General features: G+C 38.6%; 1 protein-coding gene and 1 long non-coding RNA gene across 3 annotated transcripts in view; one reads left to right on the top strand and one right to left on the bottom strand.

The window, feature by feature from the left end:
- The window catches only part of PDK1 (pyruvate dehydrogenase kinase 1), a 41,478-nt gene that overhangs the window by 12,251 nt on the left and 3,500 nt on the right, over positions 1-25,727 (top strand). The window contains exons 8-10 of the mRNA XM_043894289.1: positions 499-597; positions 20,954-21,064; positions 24,215-24,328. Of these exons, the coding sequence (XP_043750224.1) occupies positions 499-597; positions 20,954-21,064; positions 24,215-24,328 (324 nt within the window). The remainder of the gene's footprint in view (positions 1-498; positions 598-20,953; positions 21,065-24,214; positions 24,329-25,727) is intronic.
- The window catches only part of LOC122688356, a 29,013-nt gene continuing 25,897 nt past the window's right edge, over positions 22,612-25,727 (bottom strand). The window contains exons 2-3 of one of the 2 annotated variants that reach the window (XR_006339417.1): positions 23,627-23,885; positions 22,612-22,896 (exon numbers count right to left, since the gene is read on the bottom strand). This is a non-coding gene — a long non-coding RNA (uncharacterized LOC122688356). The remainder of the gene's footprint in view (positions 22,897-23,626; positions 23,886-25,727) is intronic. The other variant, XR_006339418.1, reaches the window with a different exon arrangement.

The following is a 25,727-nucleotide window of genomic DNA, read 5'->3' as shown; positions in this document are numbered from 1 at the left end:
TCAAAACTGTCTTACTGTGTAAATAAATATTCTAGTTTCCAATTAGTAGTAAATTAGATTCATTTCTACATCATAGTAAGACCTGCTATTAGTACTAAATGAAAAAATTGCTTTTTCTTAAAGCAATTTATGACAATTAAAATGGTTCTTTAAAATAGAGATGAGACTGTTTTCAAAAATAAGGTTTGCCCATTATCTACCAAATTATAAAAATATTTGGGTAGAATTTTCTGCTTTCATATGAAGCTAGCTAAAAATGTTGAGGTTCTGATTTTAGAAAATATGCAGAATTTAGTTGGGATTTTTACCTACCAAGTCCTCTAAAACTGACTTATTTTTTAGAAGTAGTTCTTTAAATTTAGTTATGAATTATGACTCTTAGGCATGTTTTCATTAAATTCTTTAAAAATACAAGGAGTGCATATTTACTTGAAAATTGTACTTAGTTTCTCTCTTTCTTTAAAGTTGTATTTTTAACGTAACCCTTATGTATTTCAGAATGCAATGAGAGCAACGATGGAGCATCATGCTGACAAAGGTGTTTATCCGCCTATTCAGGTCCACGTCACACTGGGTAAAGAGGATTTGACTGTGAAGGTAAGTGCTGTTTTTTTTTAATTTTTAAAAATTAATGTACGGACATGTACATGTTTTCCAGAAGACGTAATTTATTTCCAGAAGAAGAAATCCTGTTCCTAATAGATAATAAGCACATCGTTTCATTTATTTGGCAGGTTTTGAAATTTCCCTTTGAGTCTGTTTCTGTTCTGACACTTCATCCAGGTGATTCAGGTTAAAGTAAACCCTGGAGATAGACAGTTTTGCATATTGATATCTGTCCAGTTTGATATCTACTTTGATAAGTGAAATCTAAAATATTTGGGTATTTATAGTATTACGTAGATAGTACATAATTTCTCCTTTTTAAACAATGCTTTTAAATCTGCTTTTAAGTGTTTCATTTGATTTTCCTAACAGCTCCTCAGTAAGGGGCAAAGGTAATTTTATTCTCAATTTTACAGAAACTAGACACAGTGATTAGCTCATTATTAGATCGCGAATAAATGACACAGGACAAGATGTCAGTCCTGTGACCCCTGATAAGTCCTGTGACCCCTGATAAGTTGGACCCCTGTGTCCAACTCTTTGTGATGTCATGGACTCCTGTGTGCCAGGCGCCTTTGTCCTCCATTATCTCCCTGAGTTTGCTCAAATTCATGTTCAGTGACCCTAGTCCCAGGCCTTTTCTACTACATTTTTCTTAGATAGCTCAGTTTCTTAGAGTATGATGATGTTTCTCTTTTTTAAATAATCATTTTAAATTTTGTATTGAATTAATAAATGCAGAGAGATGAAAATGAAATATGTCAGTTCCTTGCCACTTGTAGGTCACCACTCAGAGACAGTCTTTTTGTTATTTCTCTTAGTATTGCTATAGTTGAAAGACATTTTCTAATATTGCTGTTTATGAAATTAAAATTTTTTAAACAGCAAAAATTGGCTTTTGGTTATGGTAGCTGAGGAGTTAGCTCTCTTAGAGCATCTCCCCTCTCAGTTACCTAGCCTCAGTTGCCATTTTCCCAGTATTTAAGTTCATACATGGAATTCCAGACTAGAAATAATCATCTTTCAGGGATTTTGAAGATATCTAGTGTTCTTTTTTTTTAAAATACACAATTCGGTGGGTTTTGGTGTGTTCACAAAGTTGTATAACCATACCACTGTTTAATTTCAGAACATTTTCCTCACTCCCAAGAAAAAACCAGTGCTCATTAATAGTCACTTCTCATTTCTCCCTCTCCCCACCCTTTGGCAACCACTAATCCATTTCCTGTGTACGGACTTCCCTGTTTTGGACACTTCATAAAAATTCAGTCATACAATATGTAGTCTTTTGTGACTGACTTCTTTCCTCAATATAATGTTATAGCATGTATTCATTCATTTTTTTGTTATTATAAATAATGCTGCCATTTGTGTACAAGTGAACATTGGTTTTCGGATCTCTTATGTATATACCTAAAAGCTGAATTGTTTATAGGTAACTCTGTTTAACTTCTGAGGAATACCAAACTCATTTTAAAAGTGACTGTACCAATTCACATTTCCATCAGTAATGAATGAAGGTAGCAATTTTTCTACATCCTTACCAACATTTGTTATTGTCAGTCTTTTTGATTGTAGCCATCCTATTAGATTATAGCCATTCTGATTCTAATATCTCATGGTATTTTTTTTTAAAGAAGTGTCAATTAAGATCCTTTGCTCAGTTTTTAAGTAGGTTGCCTTTTTATTGTTGAATTGTAAGAGTTTTCTCCATTTGTTTATTTTCTATTGTTGATACTAGTCCCTGATGAGATATATGATTTGCCAGTGTTCTCCCATTCCATGGCTTACCTTTTCACTTTCTTGAGTGTTCTTTGAAACACAAAGGTTTTAATCTTGAAGAATTTTAATTATTCTGTTTTTTTCGTTTATTGCTTGTGCTTTTAGTGTCACATGTAGGAGGCCATTGCCTAATTCAAAAGTCACAATAATATATGCCTTTCTTTGTTTCTAAGAGTTTTAAAGTTTTAGTTCTTACATTTAGGTCTTTGATCCATTTTGAGTTAATTTTTGTAGATGATTTGAAGTAGGGACTCCAGTTTCATTCTTTTGCCTGTAGATAATCTGGTTGTCCCAGTACCATTTGTAAAAAGGCTACTTTTTCTCATTCTAATTTTCTTGTCATCATTGTCAAAATTCAATTGCTTGTAAATATATAGGTTTATTTCTTGATTTTCAATTCTATCCCATTGGTCTGCATATCTCTCCTTAGGAACATTTTGATTATTATTTCTTGGTTGTAAATTTTGAAATTGGCAAATGTGATTCCTCAAACTTTGTTGTTCTCTTTCAACGTTTTTTGACTATTGTGGGTTCCACGCATTTTCATTAGAATTTTAGTATCAGTGTTTCAGATTTTGCAAAAAAACGTTAGCTTGAGTTTTTATGGGGATCAAGTTCAGTGTTTAAATCAAGTAAGTCTTCCAGTTTGTGAACAACAGGATGTCTTTCCACTTATTTAAATCTCCTTTTTCAACAATGTTTTCTGATTTTCAGTGCACAAGTCTTATACTTCGTCTATTAAGTTTATTCTCAGATATTTCATTCTTTTGGGGGCTTTTTAAGTGGAATTGTTTTCTTAATTTTTGGATTATATATTGCCAGTATATAGGCATATAATTGATTTTTGTGTATTGATCTTGTATCTTGCAACCTAGCCAAAGTCATTCATAAGTTCTTATAATATTTTTTGTGAATGCCTTAGGATTTTCTCTACATAAGACCATGTCATCTGCAAATGGAGATAATTTTACTTCTTCCTTTCCAATCTGATTTTTTTTTTCCTTGCCTAATTGGTGTGGCTAGAACCTCCAGTGCGATGCTGAATAGAACTGGTATCCTTTTCTTTTGTTGGTCTTAGGAGAACTTTTAGTCTTTTTTTTCTTTCTTCCATGTTTATTTTTGTTGTTCAGTCACTAAATCATGTCCAACTCTTTGATATAATGAGCTATTTTTTTATTATGCCATTAAGAACAAACATTTATTTACTTATTCAACTGAATTCATTAAGATTTGATCTGGACTTAATAACGCTCTCAACTACTTATTTATTTCCTGGCTTTGGGCACATTTTAGACACCACCCTTATAGCAGAAAATGAAGAATAACTAAAGAACCTCTTGATAAAGTGAAAGAGGAGAGTGAAAAAGTTGGCTTAAAACTCAACGTTCAGAAAACCAGGATCATGGGCATCTGGTCCCATCACTTCAAGGCAAATAGATGGGGAAACAATGGAAACAGTGAGAGACTATTTTTTTTGGCTCCAAAATCACTGCAGATGGTGACTGCAACCATGAAATTAAGACACTTGCTCCTTGAAAGAAAAGCTATGACTAACCTAGACAGCATATTGAAAAGCAGAGACATTACTTTGCCAACAAAGGTCCGTCTAGTCAAAGCTATGGTTTTTCCAGTAGTCATGTATGAATGTGAGAGTTGGACCATAAAGAAAGCTGAACACTGAATAATTGATGCTTTTGAACTGTTGGAGAAGACTCTTGAGAGTCCCTTGGACAGCAAGGAGACCCAACCAGTCCATCCTAAAGGAAATCAGTCCTGAATATTCATTGGAAGGACTGATGCTGAAGCTGAAGCTCCAACACTTTGGCCACCTGATGCAAATAACTGACTCATTGGAAAAGAACCTGATGCTAGAAAAGATTGAAGGCGGGAGGAGAGGAGAATGACAGAGGATGAGATGGTTGGATGGCATCACCGACTTAATGGACATGAGTTTGAGTAAACTCCGGGAATTGGTGATGGACGGGAAAGCCTGGTGTGTTGCAGTCCATTGGGTCACAAAGAGTTGGACACAACTGAGCGACTGAACTGAACTGATGCATACAACTAGGGCTTTCCAGGTGGCGCTAGTACAAAGAACTTGCCTGCCAGTGCAGGAGACTAAGAGACTCCCATTTGATCCCTGGGTAGGGAGGATCCCCTGGAGGAGGAAATGGCAACCTGCTCCAGTATTCTTGCCTGGAAAATTCCATGGACAGAGGAGCCTGGATGGCTACAGTCCATGAGGTCGCCAAGAGTTGGACACAACTGAACGACTGAACACACAGAACATATATACAAGTTACGTTTTCTTCTTTAAAAGTGAAAGCTTTCAGTCTTTCATCATTAAGTGTGATATCAGCTGTGGGTTTTTCATAAATACTGTTCATCAGGTTGAGAAAGCTTACCTTCATTCCTAGTTTGTTAAGTATATATCATGAAACTGGCTTTCCTGACTCAATGGTGAAGAATCCGCCTGCCAGTGCAAGAGACATGAGTTTGATCTATGGGCTAGGAAGATCTCATGGATAGGAAATGGCAACCCACTCCAGTATTCTCACTGGGAAATACCATGGACAGAGGAACCTGGTGGGCTACCATCCATGGGGTCACAAAAGAGTCAGGCAGGACTTAGTGACTAAACAACAACTACAGCAGTATCATGAGAGGATGTTGGATTTTATCAGATGCCTTCTCTGGGTAGATTGAGATGATTATGTGGTGTTTGTTCTGAAGTCTACCAGTTGGTGTATTAGAATGATTGATTTTTATGTGTTGAACCAACCATGCCTTTTGGGGCTAGGCCTCACTTTTTACATTTTTTTGAGGATTTTTGCACTGATATTCATAAGGGATATTTATCAGTATGTAGTTTCTTGTGATATCTTTGCCTGCTTTTGATAACAGGTAAAACTGGCCTTCTTGAATAAGTTGAGAAGTGCTCCCTCCTTGTCTGTATTTTAGAAGGTTTTGAAGGATTTGTATTGATTCTTTAAATGTTTGGTAGAATCCACCAGTGAAGCCATTTGGGCCTTTTCTTTTCTTTGTGAGAAGAGTTTTGATTATCAATTCAGTCTCTTCATTAGATATACATCTATTCAGCTATTCTGTTTCTTTCTGAGTTACTTTCTGTAGTTTGTCTAAGAATTTGTCCATTTCACCTGGGTTTTCTTATTTATTGGTATACAGTTGTTGATGGTTTTCCATCATAATCCCTTTTATTTTCTGTAATTTTGGTAGTTGTTGTTGTTCAGTCACCAAGTCATGTTCAACTCTTCATTTCCCCATGGACTGCAGCACACCAGGCTTCCCTGTCCCTCATCATCTCCTGGAGTATGCCCAAGTTCATGCCCACTGAGTCAGTGATGCCATCCAACCATTTCATCCTCTGTTACCCTCTTCTCCTCCTGCCTTCAATCTTTTCCAGCATCAGGATCTTTTCCGAGTCAGCTGTTCACATCAGGTGGCCAAAGAATTGGAGCTTCAGCATCAGCCCTTCCAATGAATATTCAGAGTTGATTTCCTTTAAGATTGACTGGTTTGATCTCCATGCTTTCCAAGGGACTCTCAAGAGTCTTCTCCAGCACCACAATTCAAAAGCATCAATTAATCAGCACTTTACCTTCTTTATTTTCCAGCTCTCACATCCATACCTGACTGCTGGAAAGAACATAGCCTTGACTCTACGGACCTTTGTCAGCAAAGAGATATCTTTGCTTTTTAACACACTGTCTAGGTTTCTCATAGCTTTCCTGTTTGGAAGGAATCATCTTCTAATTTCATGGCTACAGTCACCATCCACAGTGAATTTAGAGCCCAAGAAAGAGGAAATCAGTCTCTGCTTCCACCTTTTCCCCTTCTATTTGCCATGAAGTGATGGGACCAGATGCCATGATCTTCAGTTTAGTTCAGTCGCTCAGTCGTGTCTGACTCTTTGCAACCCCACAGACTGCAGCACGCGATGCCTCTCTGTCCATCACCAACTCCTGGAGTTTACTCAAACTCAGGCCCATTGAGTTGGTGATGCTACCTACCCAACCATCTCATCCTCTGTTGTCCCCTTCTTCTCCCACCTTCAATCTTTCCCAGCATCAGGATCTTTTCAAATGAGTCAGCTCTTCTCATCAGGTGACCAAAGTATTGGAGTTTCAGCTTCAACATCAGTCCTTCCAGTGAATATTCAGGACTGATTTCCTTTAGGGTGGACTGGTTGGATCTCCTTGCAGTCCAAGGGACTCTCAAGAGTCTTCTCCAACACCAAAGTCACATGCATGGGATCTTTTGAGGGAGGCCATGGTCTTAGATTTTTTTTAGTATTGAGTTTTAAGCTGGATTTTTCACTCTCCTCCTTCACCCTCATCTAGAGACTCTTTAGTTCCTCTTCGCTTTCTGCCATTAAGTGGTATCATCTGCATATCTGAGGTTGTTGATATTTCTCTTGGCAATCTTGATTCCAGCTTGTAACTCATCCAGCCCAGCATTTCACATAATATGCTCTGTGTATAAGTTAAGCAAACAGGGTGACAAGACCTTTGTGATACTCCTTTCTCAATCCTGAATCAGTCAGTTGTCCCATGTCTGGTTCTAACTTAGACTTCTTGACCTGTATACAGGTTTCTCAAGAGACAGGTAAAGTGGTCTGGTATTCTCATCTCTTTAAAAGTTTTCCACAGTTCGTTATGATCCACACAGTCAAAGGCTTTAGCACAGTCGATGAAACATAGGCAGATGTTTTTCTGGAATTCCCTTGCTTGTTCTATAATCCAGTGAATGTTTGATCTCTGGTTCCTCTGCCTTTTCTAAACCCAGCTTGAACATCTGGAAGTGCTCGTTTCATGTAACGCCGCAGCCTAGCTTGGTGGATTTTGAGCATAACCGTACTAGCAGGGGGGGCTTCTTTGGTGGCTCAGATGGTAAAGAATCTGCCTGCAATGCAGGAGACCCAGGTTTGCTCCCTAGGTCAGGAAGATCCCCTGGAGAAGGGCATGGCAACCCACTCCAGTATTCTTGCCTGGAGAATTCCATGGACAGAGGAACCTGGTGGACCTATAGTCCATGAGGTCACACAGATTCATATACACACATACACACCCTTACTTTTGATTAGCTGAACTAAAATTTTGTCAATTTTGTTAATGTTTTCAAAAAGCCCCCTTTGGTTTCATTGAATTTTTCTCTGTTGTTTTTCTCTTCTTAATATCATTAATTTTACCTTTATTATTTTTTTGTCTGCTTTGTAGTTTGTTCTTTTTTAGTATCTTAAGTTGGAAATTTAAGTTGATGATTTGAGTCATTTTACAGCTATAAATTCCCTTAGCACTGTGTTTTCTCTATCCCATAAATTTTTTATGTTGTGCTTTTGTTTTTATTCATCTCAAAGTATTTTATGATTTCCTTGTGATTTCTTCTTGATGAACTCATTGATTGTTTAGGAGTGTGTGTTTAATTTCCACATGATGTGCCAGTGCTCCACATTTTGTTTTGTTATTGATTTCCAGTTTCATTTCATTGTGCAGAAATATAGTTTGTATGAATTCAGTCCTTTTACATTTATTAAGACTTATTTTGTGACTTAAGATATGGTTTATCCTGGAGAATGTTCTATGTGTACTTGAGAAAAATGTGTATTTTGTTTTTGTTGGATGGAGTGTTCCGTACATAGCTATTAGGCCTAGTTTGTTTACTGTTATTCAGATCTTCTGTTTCCTTGTTTATCTTCTATTTGGCACACCCATAATTTAAAGTGGGGTATTGACATTTCCAACTATTAGTGTTGAATTGTCTACTTCTCCCTGTAATTCTGTCAATTTTTGCTTTGCATATTTTGGAGCTCAGTTGTTAAGTGTATGCATGTTTATAATTTTATGTTTTCTTGATGTATTGATCTCTTATCCTTGTAAAATGTCTTTCCTTATTTTTATCAACAATTTTTCTCTTCAGGTATATTCTGTCTGATAACCATCTCAACTCTCATTTGATTTCTGGTTTCATGGTGTCTATTTTTCCATATTTTTCCTTTGAACCTTTTTTGTGTCATTGAATCTAAAGTGTGTCTCTTATAAACATCATATGGTTTCATCACCTTTTAATCCATCTTGCCAGTGTCCTCCTTTTAAATGTTCAAGTAACATACATTTAACATAATTATTAATCTAGAATTTACATTTTGCCATTTTGTCCTTTTTTGTTGATATATCTCATGTCTTTTTTGGTCCTTTATTTCACCATTACTGCTACTCTTTTTGGTTAGAATAATATTTCCTAGTATATCATTTTAATTTCCTCTTGGTTTTTAATTATATTTGAGTTATTTTCTTAGTAGTTGTCCTGAGATTATAATTAACATGTTAATTTATAACAGTTTAGTTCAGATTATATACTAACTTAATTTCAATAGTATACACAAACTTTGATCCTAGATAGGTCTGTTTCCTCACCCTCCCCATCATTGGGTTGTTATCGTCATATAACATATGTCATTATACATTGTATGCTCATCTACGCAGGTTTATAATTATTGCCCTATAGAATTTACCTTTTAATTAATACTGGAGAAAAAAGTTAACAAAAAATACACTTAAACTATTCTTTATATTTATCTATGTGGTTACCTTTCCTGGTGCTCTTTATTTATTCATGTGGATTTGATTTACTGTGTAGTATTCTTTCATTTTAGGCTGAAGGACTCCCTTTAGCATTTCTTGATGGGAGAGTTCTACCAGTGATGAACTTTCAGTTTTTGCTTATCTGAGAATGTCTCAATTTATCCTTCATTTTTGAAGGATAATTTTACTGGCTATGGAATTTTTGTTTGATAGGCTTTAGCTTTCTATATTCATTTCTTTGAATATGTTAATCCTTCTACTCCACCATCTTGAAGGAGGCATCACTACGAACAAAGTTAGTGGAGGTGATGGAATTCCAGCTGAGCTATTTCAAATCCTGAAAGGTGGTGCTGTTAAAGTGCCGCACTCAATATGCCAGCAAATTTGGGAAACTCAGCAGTGGCCACAGGACTGGAAAAGGTCCATTTTCATTCCAATCCCAAAGAAAGGCAATGCCAAAGAATGCTCAAACTACCGCACAATTGCACTCATCTCACACGCTAGTAAAGTAATGCTCAAAATCACTGCAGACAGTGAGTGCAGCCATGAAATTAAAAGACACTTGCTCCTTGGAAGAAGGACTATGACAAATCTAAACCGCATATTAAAAAGCAGAGACATCACTTGGCCAACAAAGTTCTATATAGTCAAAGCTATGGTTTTTTGAGTAGTCATTACGGATGTGAGAGTTAGATCATAAAGAAGGCTGAGTGCTGAAGGATTGATGCTTTTGAATTGTGGTGCCAGAGAAGACTGTTGAGAGTCCCTTGAAAAGTAGGGAGATCAAACCAGTTAATCCTAAAGAAAATCAACCCTGAATATTCACTGGAAGGACTGATGCTGAATCAAAGCTCCCATACTTTGGCCACCCGATGCAAAGAAATGACTCATTGTTAAAGACCCTCATGCTGGGAAAGATTGAGGACGGGAGGAGAAGGGGGCAACAGAGGATGAGATGATTGGATGATATCACTGACTCAATGGACATGAGTTTGAGCAAATTCTGGGAGATGGTGGAGGACAAGGAAGCCTCACATGCTGCAGTCCATAGGGTCACAAAGAGTTGGACGTGACTTAGTGACTGACAACAGCAACAGTGTTAATCCTGCTGCCTTTTAGTCTTCCTGGTTTCTGATCAGAAACCAGCTATTACTCTTATTTGGATCTTTTGTATGTGAGAGTCGCTTTTCTTGTGCTTTTAAGATTCTTTCTTCTTGGCTTTTGACAGTTTGATTGTAATCTGTCCAGGTGTTGATCTGTCTCATTGAGTTTGTTGTGCTTGGAGTTTGAAGAGCTTCATCTTTTTCATCAGAATTAGGAAGTTTCACTTATCATTTCTTCAAATATTATTTTTGTTCTTTTCTCTTTTTGCTCCTGGAATTCTCAATATGTGCATGTCTGTACATTTGATGGAGTCCCATCCCACAGGTCTTTTATACTTTGTTCAGTTTCTTTCTTTTTTTTCTTTGTTTTTCAGACTGGATTTCACTTGAGCTGTTTCACTATTTATGAGTCTACCTTCCATGTGTTTAAATCTGCTGTTGAGCCCTCCTAGTGATTTTTTTTCAGTTGTTATAATGGCATTTCTCAACTCCAGAATTTCTATTACATTCTCTCATATAATTTCTATATTTTTATGCTATTATTTATTTGGTGAAGCATCATCCTCATAATTCTTTAATTTAATTTCTTTTAAATCTGTGAACATATTTAAAATAGCTGATTCAAAGTTTTTGTTTAGAAAATTTGAGTTTCCTCAAGTTTAGTCTCTATTGATTCCTTTTTCACCCCTGTGATATGTATATAATTTTTGTTGAAAACAGACATTTAAGAGAATATTATGTAACAAGTCTAAAAATCACTTGCTTCCCTGCTCCCTAAAGTTGATTGTTGTTTGTTTCAGTTCAGTTAGTTTAGTCGCTCAGTTGTGTCCGACTCTTTGTGACCCGAAGGACTGCAGCACACCAGGCCTCCCTGTCCATCACCAACTCCTGGAGTTTACTCAAACTCATGCCCATTGAGTCGGTGATGCCATCCAACCATCTCATCCTCTGTCGTCCCCTTCTCCTGCCTTCAATTTTTCCCAGCATCAAGGTCTTTTCAAGTGAGTCAGCTCTTTGCAGCAGGTGGCCAAAGTATTGGAGTTTCAGCTTCAGCATCCGTCCTTCCAATCAATGTTCGGGACTAATCTCCCTTGGGATGGACTGGTTGGATCTCCTTGCAGTCCAAGGGACACTCAAGAGTGTCGGAGAAGCCAACACCACAGTTCACAAGCATCAATTCTTCAGCGCTCAGCTTGCTTCATAGTCCAACTCTCACATCCATACGTGACTACTGGAAAAACCATAGCTTTGACTAGAAGGACCTTTGTTGGCGAAATAATGTCTCTGCTTTTTAATATACTGTCTAGGTTGGTTATAACTTTTCTTCCAAGGAGCAAGTGTCTTTTAATTTCATGGCTGCAATCACCAACTGCAGTGATTTTGGAGGCCAGAAAAATAAAGTCAGCCACTGTTTCCATTGTTTCCCCATCTATTTGCCATGAAGTGATGGGGCCAGATGCCAGGATCTTAGTTTTCTTAATGTTTAGTTTTAAGCCAGCTTTTTCACTCCTTTCATGTTCATCAAAAGGTTCTTTAGTTCTTCTTCGCTTTCTGTCTTAAATGTGGTGTCATCTGCAATATCTGAGGTTATTGATATTTCTTCCTGCAATCTTGATTCCAGCTTGTACTTCATCCAGCCCAGCGTGTCTCATGATGTACTCTGCATATGAGTTAAATAAACAGGGTGACAATATACAGCCTTGACGTACTCCTTTCCCTGTTTGGAACCAGTCTGTTGTTCCATGTCCAGTTCTAACTGTTGCTTCGTGACCTGCATACAGATTTCTCAAGAGGCAGGTCAGGTGGTCTGGTATTCCCATCTCTTTAAGAATTTTCCATAGTTTGTTGTGATCCACACAGTCAAAGGCTTTGGCATAGTCAATAAAGCAAATGTCAACGTTTTTCTGGAACTCTCTTGCTTTTTTGATGATCCAGCGGATGTTGGGAATTTGATCTCTGGTTCCTCTGCCTTTTCTAAATCCAGCTTGAACATCTGGAAGTTCACAGTTCATGTACTGTTGAGGCCTAGCTTGGAGAATTTTAAGCATTACTTTACTAGGGTGTGAGATGAGTGCAATTGTGCGATAGTTTGAGCATTCTTTGACATTGCCTTTCTTTGGGATTGGAGTGAAAACCGACCTTTTCCAGTCCTGTGCCCACTGCTGAGTTCTCCAGATTTTCTGGCATATTGAGTACGCACTTTCACAGCATCATTTAGGATTTGAAATAGCTCAACTAGAATTCCATCACCTCCACTAGCTTTGTTTGCAGTGATGCTTCTGAAGGCCCACTTGACTTCACATTCCAGGATGTCTGGCTCTAGGTTGGTGATCACACCATCGTGATTATCTGGGTCGTGAAGATCTTTTTGTATAGTTCTTCTGTGTATTCTTGCCACCTCTTCTTAATATCTTCTGCTTCTGTTAGGTCCATACCATTTCTGTCCTTTATTGTGCCCATCTTTGCATGAAAAGTTCCCTTGGTATCTCTAATTATCTTGAAGAGATCTCTAGTCTTTCCCATTCTGTTGTTTTCCTCTATTTCTTTACACTGATAGCTGAGGAAGGCTTTCTTATCTCTCCTTGCTTTTCTTTGGAACTCTTGCATTCAAATGGGAATATCTTTCCTTTTCTCCTTTCACTTCTCTTCTTTTCTCAGCTATTTATAAGACCTCCTCAGACAACCAATTTGCCTTTTTGCATTGCTTTTCCTTGGGGATGGTCTTGATCCCTGCCTCCTGTACAATGTCTCCAACCTCTGTTCATAGTTCTTCAGGCACTCTATCAGATCTAATCCCTTGAATCTATTTGTCACTTCCACTGTATAATCGTAAGGGATTTGATTTAGGTCATACCTCAATGGTCTAGTGGTTTTCCCCACTTTCTTCAATTTAAGTCTGAATGTGGCAATAAGGAATTCATGATCTGAGCCACAGTCAGCTCCCGGTCTTGTTTTTGCTGACTCTATAGAACTTCTCCATCTTTGGCTGCAAAGAATATAATCAATATGATTTTGGTATTGACCATCTGGTGATGTTCATGTGTAGAGTCTTCTCTTTGTTGTTGGAAGAAAATGTTTGCTATGACCAGTGCGTTCTCTTGGCAAAACTCTATTAGCCTTTGCCCTGCTTCATTCTGTACTGCAAGGCCAACTTTGCCTGTTACTCCAGGTATTTCTTGACTTCCTACCCTTACATTCCAGTCCCCTATAATGAAAAGAACATCTTTTTTTGGGTGTTAGTTCTAGAAAGCCTTGTAGGTCTTTATAGAACCATTCAACTTCAGCTTCTTCAGCATTACTGGTTGGGGCATAGACTTGGATTACTGTGATATTGAATGGTTTGCCTTGGAAACGAACAGAGATCATTCTGTCGTTTTTGAGATTGCATCCAAGTACTACATTTAGGACTCTCTTGTTGACTATGATGGCTACTCCATTTCTTCTAAGGGTTTCTTGCCCACAGTAGTAGATATAATGGTCATCTGAGTTAAATTCACCCATTCCAGTCCATTTTAGTTTGCTGATTCCTGAAATGTTAATGTTCACTGTTGCCATCTCCTCTTTGTCCACTTCCAATTTGCCTTGATTGATGGACCTAACATTCCAGGTTCCTATGCATTATTGCTTTTTATAGCATCAGACTTTACTTCCATCACCAGTCACATCCACAGCTGAGTGTTGTTTTTTCTTTGGCTCCATCTCTTTATTTTTTCTGGAGTTATTTCTCCACTGATCTCCAGTAGCATATTGGATACCGACCGATCTGGGGAGTTTATCTTTCAGTGTTCTATCTTTTTGCCTTTTCATACTGTTCATGGGGTTCTCAAGGCAAGAATACTGAAGTGGTTTGCCATTCCCTTCTCCAGTCGACCATGTTTTGTCAGAACTCTCCACCATGACCCGTCCGTCTTGGGTGGCTCTACAAGGCATGACTCATTTCATTGAGTTAGACAAGGCTCTGGTCCTTGTGATCAGCTTGGTTAGTTTCCTGTGATTGTGGTTTTCAGTCTGTCTGCCCTCTGATGGAGAAGGGTAAGAGGTTTATGGAAGCTTCCTGATGGGAGAGACTGACTGAGGGGGAGATTGGGTCTTGTTCTGATGTGTAGGGCCATGTTCAGTAAATCTTTAATCCAATTTTCTATTGATGGGTGGGGCTGTGTTCCCTCCCTGTTATTTACCTGGGCCAAACTATGGTGAAGGTAGTGAAGACAGACCTCCTTTAAAAGGTCCCATGCATGCACTGCTACACTCAGTGCCCCCAGCCCTGCATCAGGCCACTGCTGACGCACGCCTCTGCCAGAGACTTCTGGACACTTACGAGCAAATCTGGGTCAGTCTCTTGTGTGGTCACTGGGGTTACCAGTACCAGAACTGGGTCCCGGTACGCACAGAGTTCTGTTTATGCCAGCCAAGAGTTTGTTTCCCAGTCCTGTGTAAGTTCTGGCAGCTCTGTGGTGGGGTTAATGGCAGCCTCCTCCAAGAGGGCTTATGCCGTACCGAAGTCTGCTGCACCCAGAGCCCCTGCCCCTGCGGTAGTCCACTGCCGCCCCGTACCCCCACAGGAGCCACTCAGACACAGTTCTGTCTCAGTCTCTGTGGGGTCTCTGGGTCCTGGTGCACGCAAGGTTTGTTTGAGCCCTCTGAGCGTTTCTGGTGGGTATGGGGTTTGATTCTAGATGCAATTTCGCCCCTCCTACCGTCTTGCTGGAGTTTCTCCTTTGTTCTCGGACACTGTTTAGTGACTTTTTGAAACTAATTCTGTGAAGTCTATATTCTTTCTTGTGTGTGCTTTCTGCTTAGTGGTCAACTAATGATGGAACTGAAGTTTCCTTAAATGCCTTCTCCCAGTCTTTGTCAAGGGATTCTGTGTGCACTTTGGGACACACCTTCAATGTTGAATCAGGCTGTTAAAAGCTCTTGACTTAACCTTTACATTCCGCTTGTACAGAGCTTCAAGGTCAGGTGGAGGTGAATGCTTAGGACTCTTCAGGTCCTTACTGAACATAACCCTGAGCATGAGCATGACCTTCTAGATCCCCAGGATATCCTTGAGTTTTTCTAAGCACCTATGGACATCTCATTCCTTAGCTTTTCCTACTAAGTTTTTTGGGTAGCTGAAGGAAATGGCAAACCGCTCCAGTACTCTTGCCTGGAAAATTCCATGGATGGATAAGCCTGGTAGGCTCTGTTGTGAAATTTCATAATGATGTGACATGAAGTGGCCTTTTTGTACTCATTGAGCTGGGCCTTTTAGAATTTCCACTGTTTCCTTGGTACTTTCTTCTTTTCTGCTTATCTTTCTGATAGTTATAGCTTCGAAAACTCTGGGCTTCATGAAATGGCCCTCTAATTTATTCTTATCTTTTCTTCTTGTCTTTTATATCTTTAACTTTTCATTCTACTCAGATTTCTTGACTTTGAATTCCCAACTCTTATTGAATTTTTATTTCTATTATCATAAATTTCCCAGGAACTATTATTTTTATTATTTTTTCATAGCATTCTGTCCTGGTTTCCTCTTTTATCACTCTGAGGATAGTAATATTAGTTGCTTTTTAAAAAATTAATATGCCTCAGCTCTCTGTACTGTTTCCTCTGAACTTTTTTCTATTTATCCCTCTTGGCTATTCATATAAAAGGATGAATCACAAATAAACATATGGCAATATTACCTGTTAGCTAAAAAACTAATATGAATATGTCACTTTTTTCCAGTCCAGATGTTAATATGTGTCTTTTGGTTAGTTACATGTCAGCCAGTTGCCCATTCAGGTTTATTTGATTCAGAATAAGCCGCCTGTCTTCCGCTTTGGGCCGACATCTGTGCTACAGCAGGGTCTTTCTCATACCTTTTCCTGCTCCTGTTTTATGTGCTTGAGCATGCTGGTCTGCAGCTGCATTCCTTTACTTGTGGTCATCCATCACTGCATGGATCAGTATTCACTGAGCTCTTAGGCACTCAGAGACTTGTTCTGTGCTGGTTGACAGGCTTTGCTAAGGGAATCTGCCTATTTGGTTTAAAGAAATGTTCATGATAACCCAGCAGTTACACTCCTAGATATATACCCACAAAGCTTGAAAACAGGTATTTAAGCAATGAGTGTTCATAGTAACATTAGTCACAACAGCCAAGAGCTAAAAACAACCCAGATGTTCATCAGCTGAATAATAAATCAACAAAAATGTGGTATATAGTGGAATATTATTTGCCCATAAAAAGAGTGAGGTATTGGTGCATGCTACAACATGATTGCTACAACATTAAAAATATGTCAAGTAAAAAAAAACTAAACACAAAAGGCCACACATTATATATGATTTCATTTAAATGAAATGTCCAGAACAGACAAATATATTAAGGACAAGAAATACATTAGTGGTTACTTAGGAGTGTAATCAATTAGGAGTCCAGGGTTTCTTTTTGAGGTAATGAAAATATTCTGAAATTGACTGGGGAAATGGTTGCACGTACCTATGAATGTAGGCATACCTTGCCTTGTTTTACTTAATTGCACTTTGCAGATACTGCATTTTTTTACAAATGGAAGTTTTGTGGCAATCCTGCATTGACCAAGTCTGTCAGCATCATTTTAACCAACAGCATTTGCTCACTTCATTTCTCTGTGTCACATTTCAGCGATTCTTGTAATATTTCAAACTTTCTCATTATCATGTTTGTTATAGTGATCAGTGATCTTTGATATTATTCTAATTGGTTGTTTTTTATTTTTAAATTAATGGATATGTACATTTTTTAGACCTAATGCTTTTGCACACTTTATAGACTACAGTATAAATGTAAACATAACTTTTATAGGCACTGGGAAACCAAAAAATTCAAGTGAATCGGTTTATTGCAATATTTGCTTTTTTGTGGTGTCTGGAACTTAACTTGCAATATCTCAGAGGTATGCCTGTTTGTTAAAAAGCCACAGAGTTGTACACTTTTTTGAAAATTTCATTGTTTATTTTTTTATATTTATTTTTGTTTATTTGGCTGTGCTGGGTCTTAATTGCAGCACATGGCATGCAAACTGTAGCTGCGGCATGTGGGATCTAGTTCCCTGGCCAGGGATTGAACCCAGGCCCCCTGCATTGGGAGTATAGAGTCTTAGCCACTGGCCCACCAGGGAAGCCCCTGAATCGTACACTTTAAATGGGTGGATAGTATAGTATGTGAATTATATTTTCATCAAGCTGTTTTAAAAAAGCAAAACTCATAAGGGTCTTGAACAGACTGTTCCAGAAGTGTTTGTAAAAGGTCTTAGCTGTATTAGGCTCTACCTCTTCAAATCCAGGTCACATGACTGCATCTACCCTTGTTAGCTCTTTACATAGAGCTTTGAACCCCACCCCTTACTCTAGACTTTCAGGATCAAGACCTGGATTTTTTTTCCCCATTCTTTTCGCTGTTCAAATTATTGACATTTCTAACTTATTGTCCCTCTGCTAAGTTAGAATTATTTTTTTCTAACTTACAAGTCTAACTGCTCTTTCAGATTTGGTGTTTGGTCCAATTGCAATAAGTGACATAAGTATTATAGCCACATATCTGATAAATTAAAACTTACACATCTTGATTCATTCACTGTTGGCAATTTTTTTAAATATACTTGACCTTGAAAACACTGTTGTATAAGAAACTTCGGGAGCTATGGGTGAGTTCAAGGTTAGTAAATTTCCTGCCTTCAGAACTGTCATCAAGTTAGTAATGGTTCGTTTCCTTGGACCTGAAAATCCACATATGTTAGCCAGGGAGCCTAGCGTTATGAGAACCAGGACATTGGGGATGGCAGGTCTCAGTTGCGTGACATTGAGAAGTGGTGGTTTCATGCACCGAGGAGAAAACTTTATAAGTAATTGGCAAACTTCTCTTCCTCCGCCTTCCTGTTGACATGACTCCACACCACCCTCCACTTTCACATTCTCTTTCCTTTCCCTTGACATAGTCTTGTGTTTCTATGATTCTCAAATTTTTCTTCAAATAGTCTTCAAAGATTTTTTAATTTCCTCATCTCTTTCACAATATATTTGTCATCAGAGTGCCGTTCTTGAAGATACACAGACCAAATGTCTGTCTCTTCATTATTCCCTCCTTCCCTTTCCCCTAAAGAACTCAGGTTCTCTGGTATAATATCTGTTAACAAGTTTCGTGGAAACACTTTTTACCACTTTAAAACTGGCCCCAGCTTTGGTTGCAATGTATTATTACATTTTTGGCTACAGAGCAAAAGCAGTTACCTTTATCAGTTTTTAACTATGCTCCTATGGCTTAGATGACCCCTTTACCTCTAATGAGATGGCACTTTTCAAAGGCACCTCTGGCCTTTCTGTTCCACTCTGCTTTTATCCTACTGTCCCATGGCTAGAAATCACTTCTTGTGTCATGTCTGCTGGATTGCTGTACTGTTTCTGGCCAGAAGGTTAAGGAAAATCACAAAAAATATTTGTTGAACTGTACCTTCTTATCTTAGTATCTATTCTAATTTGTTTTTAACTTACTTAATATTTGTAGAACCACGCTTCTGATTCTTGTTACCAGTAAATATGTAGCAGAGCATTAAATTGAAGGATGAATAATTAACAAATTGATGCATTTCAGAAAATTCCCAGAGCCCTTTATTCATCTTACTAAAATAAATTTCTTCACAGGGCTTCAAATTCATAGCCAAGAACAATTTCAAGCATAATGCTACATACAAGTTCCTAATAATGTTCTTGTATATTTTTATACTGCAATTATCTAATTATAGACATATCAGAGGCAAGTCTTCAAATGGCATTTCAAAGCAGATTTTTATTTTAAAAATATCTGTGAATTTCTACTGTGAGAGTAATATATGTGTGTGTGTATACACACACACACACACACACACACACACACACACAGTTTTTTGACTCAGCTGACATGAGTTTGAGCAAGCTCCGGGAGTTGGTGATGGACAGGGAAGCCTGGTGTGCTGCAGTCAATGGGGTCGCAAAGAGTTGGACATGACTGAGTGAGTGACTGAGCTGAACTGAAAGTATTTTGAGACTATAAAAACTAAAAAAAAAAAAACAAACCAAAACTCAACTATATGTTGTTATTGAGCAACTAACACTATAAGCCATTCAAATGGACTTTTTATTACATATAATTCAGTATGGTTTTTATTTATATAGCAATACGTTAAAAGCAGGTTTGTTTGAATATCACAACCATGTTAATATTATAGATAGTAGAATCAATTTAGATTTTGTGACAAGAGAAAATAGCTATAGTAGATTAGAAGACAAAGCTATACAATGTGTTGTTGCTGTTCGATTGCAAAGTTGTGTCCAACACTTGTTGATCCCATGGACTGCAGCACTCCAGGCTCCTCTATCCTCCACTGTCTCCTGGAGTTTGCTCAAGTTCATGTCCGTTGAGTTGGTGATGCCAATCCAACCATCTCATCATCTGCTGCCCCCTTCTCCTGCCCTCAGTCTTTCCGAGCACGCGTATCTTTTTCTGAGTTGACGCTTCGCCTCAGGTGGCCAAAGTATTGGAGCTTTAGCATCAGTCCTTCCAATGAATATTCAGGGTTGATTTCCTTTAGGGGTTATTGGCTCGATCAATTGGCTTGATCTTGCAGTCCAAGAGACTCTCAAGACAAGCTAGGAAAATATGTTCCATGTTAATTGAACATAATTGACATAATGAAGACAATCTGTAAATAAATTACCAAATTCAGTATAGCGTATGATTTGAGTTGGAAAAGGACATAAGAACAACACAAAAAACTGTGTCCTTTATAACTCACCAGAAAGTTGTCTGGGAGACTATGCTGTGAAATTGATGAGACTCTTAAAACACAATGAAATGGTTCTATTTTTTCCTCCCTGAAAATGAAAATTATACTTTTTTACAATAATAGAAGTAATTGTGGGAAAAAATTAAGAAACTAAAGCCCCCAAAGAAGAAAATCACTTATAATTCCATTGAAATAAAATTGTATTTATTCATAGACTTCTGTAATTTTTATGGAATTAGAATGTTATAAATGCTTCTCCATCTTTTTGCTACTTAACAATATTTTATGAACATCCCATGCCAATACATGTAGTTCTACGTAATATTTAATGGCAAGATAGTATTCTATTTTAGAATGTATATTAGTTTAGTTAAATAGCCCCCTGTTTAGGTGATAATCCAGTTTTAGCTGTTCTACACAGTGCTGTGATGGATATTCTCATACATACTTTGCATGCTTTTCTCATAATTTTCTTAAGATAAACATTGTTGGGTCAAAGGGTACATGCGTGTTTAATAGGGTTGCCAAACTGCTTGTCAGAGAGGAATTACAAATTTGTTGTTATCCAAGATAAGCTAAACCCGTTCCCTATTGTGTCCTGCATCTTTAGTGTGACTGCAGTAATTACACAAAACCACAGCATTGAAAGCAGGCTTCCCAGGTGTCTCAGTGGTAGAGCATGTGAACCATCTCTTTTGGGAGATGCAGGTTCAATCCCTGGGCTGGGAAGATCCCCTAGAGAAGGAAGTGGCAACCCACTCCAATATTCTTACCTAGAGAAGCCCATGGACGGGGAGCCTGGCAAACTACAGTCTATGGGGTTGCAAAAGAGCCAAACATGATTTAGCCACTAAACAACAGCACTGAAAATTTATATCACAGTGGAGTTCTTTATATCTTAAAATTTTGTGTATCACAGGGATTAAGTCCAGCAGTGGGGGAAATGTTTATGTTTGTAACTTGGATCGCCTGGTATTCATTTTGAAAAGCAGGGCTCGTCAGCCACAGTTAAATGGTGACACCGCATGCATGGGTGTTTTGCTGTTTCTTGGACTTGGTCACAGGGCATAATCCTTTCTCTTCCTAGATGAGTGACCGAGGAGGTGGTGTTCCTCTGAGGAAGATTGACCGACTCTTTAACTACATGTACTCCACTGCGCCCCGGCCTCGCATGGAGACGTCCCGAGCAGTGCCCCTGGTGTGTGACCACAAAGTCGTGAAGTGGGTTTTTGTGACTTGGTAAAATAGAGGTTATAAATCAGTAAGCCATTGTGTGGGGTTCACAAACAGGATGAAGGGAAGCTATTAGAGAAAAACAGCAACAACACTTTCCCCTAAATTTATAGCTTTTGAAATGCTTTTTTTAAAATGATAAGGGTTTTAGAGTTCTTATTGCCAAGCTTGATAGTGGTGGGTCAGTAGTGTCCATGTGGTAAACCACATTTTGATATACTGTTACTAATGTGAAGTCTAAATTACCAGCTTTACTAGTATTTTGTCAACACTGATTCAATCTTTAGTATTTTTTTTTTCCCCTCAAGTACTTGTAATTAGAAAGACTACATATTTGAGGCCCAGAAGTAATACTAGAGTTCTAATCAGTTTAATCACCTGTGGCTCAAATAACAATTGTGTTGATGGCTTTAAAAAAAAAACATCAGTCACCTCTTTTCAGATTAGTAAGATTCGCTTTTGAATGGACTCAGTCCTGGTCCTCCAACCCTCAGAAAAGTGCTTTGCCAAATCTCTCACCCAAAACTCTTGTTGTTCCAGGCTTTGAAGGTTCTCTGGCATATACACTGGAATTATTTTGTAATATGATGAAAAAAACAGTCTAAGATGGGTTTATTTTAGACTCTTTCCTAGGAAGTCACTGAAAGGACTTCATTCAAACTGCACGGCACATTCTAGTTAAACAGCACAGATGTCTTACCAAACCTTTTAAATGATTGCTCTAGCTGAGATATGGGTAGGCATCCATGTGCCCAAGGACAGAGAAGGTGAAATAAACATGAGTGTCTTCTTAGATTCTGGTCTTACTCTAAGAAGTGGAGAAAAGGGATATGCTCCTTTTGTAGTAAACAGATTTTGTAGAGTCTTTGTGGAGAGCAGCAGAGCGTCCTCGTCCAGACTCTAAACTTAAACTGCTCCGTCCTCAGCCCCACCACATCCTAGCCGTTCAGCCGTGGGAATATCATTGACCCTTCAGTACCACAGTTTCCCCAGCCTTAAAGGTTGAATTATTGTGAAGATGAAGTTAATATATGTAAGCACATTATTTAACAGTACCTGGTGCATAGTAGATGCTGTGTAAGTGTTGTTGTTTAGGATGCAAGATTTATATGAATTTCTAAGAAAAACAGGAGGATTGACATGACACAGGCTGCCCACACACCTCTGCAGCCTTCCCGAGGGTAAGCCTGTTGTTGAGCTTTTACAGAGCCTCCTTCCTGCTCTCATGACCCCTTTGTAAGTGGACCAGTAAGCAAGCACTGGGGCAGCCATCAGGTCACACTGATTACTGAGAGCTGTCTTCACATGGGTGCCTTCAGGTGCGCATCTGCATGGACAGAATGTCTTCATGCCGTAAGCCCATTCAAAAAGGACTATCCACATTTCCCTCTTCCTCGTCAGTTATCCAGTTTTGTTCTTTCCAAGTCTCTGACCAGCCAGCCCATTTGCCGCTGCCCGTGGTCCATGTAGGTGTTCCACTCCGAGTTCCACCCACTGGTAGGATCTGCTTTCAGTCCTGTCTTTCGGGCCTGGCCCTGAGAGGTTGCAGTGACAGGGCAGTCCGCTTTTGGCTGGTGTGGGATGCTGTGCAGACCTAGCAGTGGGCCAAGCCCACAGTGTTAGTTAGCGTTAGTTAGACAAAACTTAGTTTCTTCCAACTACTTACAGGGAAGCCTGAGGGGTCCGCAGGTGTGTGGTTGAGGGAGAGGCAGTGATGAAGTAGATCAGGTACTGCGGGATCCTGAGCCACCTGCTCATGCAGAAATGGAACCAGCTAATGTATCAGTCAGAGTCTCACTTGGAAAGAGATAGTTCAAATTATGATAATTCATGGAAGGCTTATCTATAAAGAGACTAATTACAGAAAGAGGGATGGGATAGTACAGGAATCCAGGCTAGCAGCAGCAGAGCTGTCGCCACCTGACTGAGGGAGAAGTCAGCAGAACCCAGAAGGGAGTGTTAGAGAGCAGCTGCTTACTCCCCAGGGCCTAGCCCGCCCAGGAGAAGGGGGTGATGACCCTGAATGGCTCCCTGCGAACCCCTGCTGGGTTCCCCATTGGCTAGACACAGAAGCAGAGGGTACAGAAACCCACCCACATCAATTCAGGTCAGCCTCCCAGGACAAGGGGAAATGTGGAGAATGGCTAGTTTATTTGGAGGGGCAAACAGAAACTCTGGTTTAAGAAGTCAAGTAAAAAATGGTGGAGGTAGATAAGGCCAGAGCCTGGATTTGTTTGGTGCTATTGCACCAATTCTGGAATCACATACACTCTTCACTAAACTATTATATGAAATGTCATTAAACACCTGAGTTGGTGATAAAGAAACCTTTTTTTTTTTTTTTAACACTTATCCAAATGTTCTGCTTCATATTAAAGAATTGATAGGATTTATCCGGGTAAAAGCCATTCCAGATACTGGGAACAGAATGAGCAAAGACACAGCTGTGAAAAATAACATGATGTGCTTGAGGAACTTAGGAGCAGGAGGTTTACTTCAGCTGGACTGGAAAGTGGGAGGCACAGACCTGATCTTGTTAAATCTCGAAAGCTCTCTTTTAGAAGCTTGGATTTTTATCTCAAGGCAGTGGGTTGGAGATGGTGAGGGTCAGTGGGTGTTGGGGTGCTTTGAAGATTTTTAAGTGGGGGAGATGACCTGTCAGTGAGTATTAAGAGAGTAGACCTATTAGGGATCTCTCCAGGTTCAGAACTCAGGCTGGAATTCATAGTATGAAGTCATGAGATGTATCTGTTAGGTTGCCACCAGGTATTCTTCTACTCTTGCTCCTGAAAGAGAGAACATGTTTTAAATTATATCGCCGAAAGCACTATAGGGATACTCTGGAGCAGGCCAGTAAAGAAGAGAGAAGCATCCTTTTTCTAGACCCCCACAAGTTGTTCTACAGGAAAAAGAGGAATTTCAAATGACCAGAGGGAAGCCATCTAATACAGTGCTCAACTAGGCTGCAGCTTGATCACTTTTACTACTTGACTATTAACAGATCTTTTAGATGCAGGCTCTTAATAGCCCTGGGATACTCCAGTAGCATTTATTTTAACTAGAAAAGTATTTCAGTGTGTGGCTCTCTGAATAAAATTTCATTTTTCTCAAACAGGCTGGTTTTGGTTATGGATTGCCCATATCACGCCTTTATGCGCAGTATTTCCAAGGAGACCTAAAGCTCTATTCCCTAGAGGGCTATGGGACAGATGCAGTCATTTACATTAAGGTAAAGACCATAGTCTTCTGGACTTAATGGCACTTCTGGACTTTTTGATTGTAAGATACCAGTATTTAACTGTAATGAGACTTTCTTCTACCTCATGCTATTAAAATGCAAACATATGTGTTTTGTTTCTTTTTTTTTAACAAGGCTCTCATCTGTTTTGACAAATGATCTCTTTGTGGGAAAGAAATACTCTTACCCATAGTGATCAGTACCGTGATTGTTAGTAGAAGAAAAATTGGGTTAAAGTGGGCAGTCAAAAGTTATGTTAAAATTAAACTTGTAATTTAAGATGCTTAAATGGACATTGATTGACCAGTCTTTGATATACTTGCTAAGGCCTTTCATTTGCATATGGGTCTTCAGATTGAAGTTTTAATTGTCTTTCTTACAGAAGCTATACCTACAATACATTGTTTTGCTTTCTTTAATCAAAGAAACAGCCAAGTGCATAATCATTAACTGATTTTTATGCAGTTCCTTACAGTTGTCTTCTCTTTTTTTGAGAGCAGTTTTTATAGAACTTCCCTTCATGAGTCTTTATGAAACGTCATCTCAGTTTTCAGAGAACCTTCCCCCCACGCCACCCCTGCATTTTTGTGTGCTTGGTTAAAAGCAGTACTTCGATTAAGTAACAGTGACAGATGTAAGTATAGTAACAAATTTAGGAACAATTGCAGGTGATCCTTGGTAGGCATACAGCTCACCTGTGGAAGCAGACTCACCTGGGATGTGTTTATCTGACACATCAGCAAATATTACAGGGACAGAAAGCCCTCAGCCCCACCAGTGTGCTGGATTAGCTCAGCAGCGGACTGGTGGTAGGTACCTCCATTTTTAGTGACTCTAGTTAACTCTTATTCTGGCCACTAGATGGCACCTATTTGATAGGAAATGCTGAAGACTTTACATTAGAAAAAGTAAATTTGTCTGAAAATAAGTTCTTTGAAGATAATAGTTTTCTTTCTTAACCATCTCATTTGTGAGGAACTTAAAAATATTGCCTTCATGTTGCCCTTTTTATCATCAAATATAATGTTTTTGTTTGTTTTTGTTATAGATCAAGGAGTTGTGGCAGTTCTGGCATAAAAAAATAAAAGTATAGGTGAAAGATTTTTAGCTCCATTTTGGAAAAAAATAGAATACAGGAGGTCTTACAGAATAATTAAAACTAAGGTCCTTCCTTACCATTATTGGAATGAAACTTCTAGTTTAATATTTTCTACATCTTAGGGAATACTTTTTGCTTAAAGTTAAAATCTTAACAACTTATCCTAATTTGAAGATAATGAGGAACGTAGTTTATCTCAGTGATACACAGGAACCTGAAATAGAACAGTGACTTAATGGCAATAATGTTGGAAATATGAAAATACAGTCTGCCCTCTTTATCCCCAAGTTC

This window comes from Cervus elaphus, chromosome 33 (assembly GCF_910594005.1).
Source record: "Cervus elaphus chromosome 33, mCerEla1.1, whole genome shotgun sequence".
NCBI lineage: Eukaryota > Metazoa > Chordata > Mammalia > Artiodactyla > Cervidae > Cervus > Cervus elaphus.
Note: the sequence above shows the minus strand (reverse complement) of the source record. Positions and strands in the feature narration are given on the sequence as shown.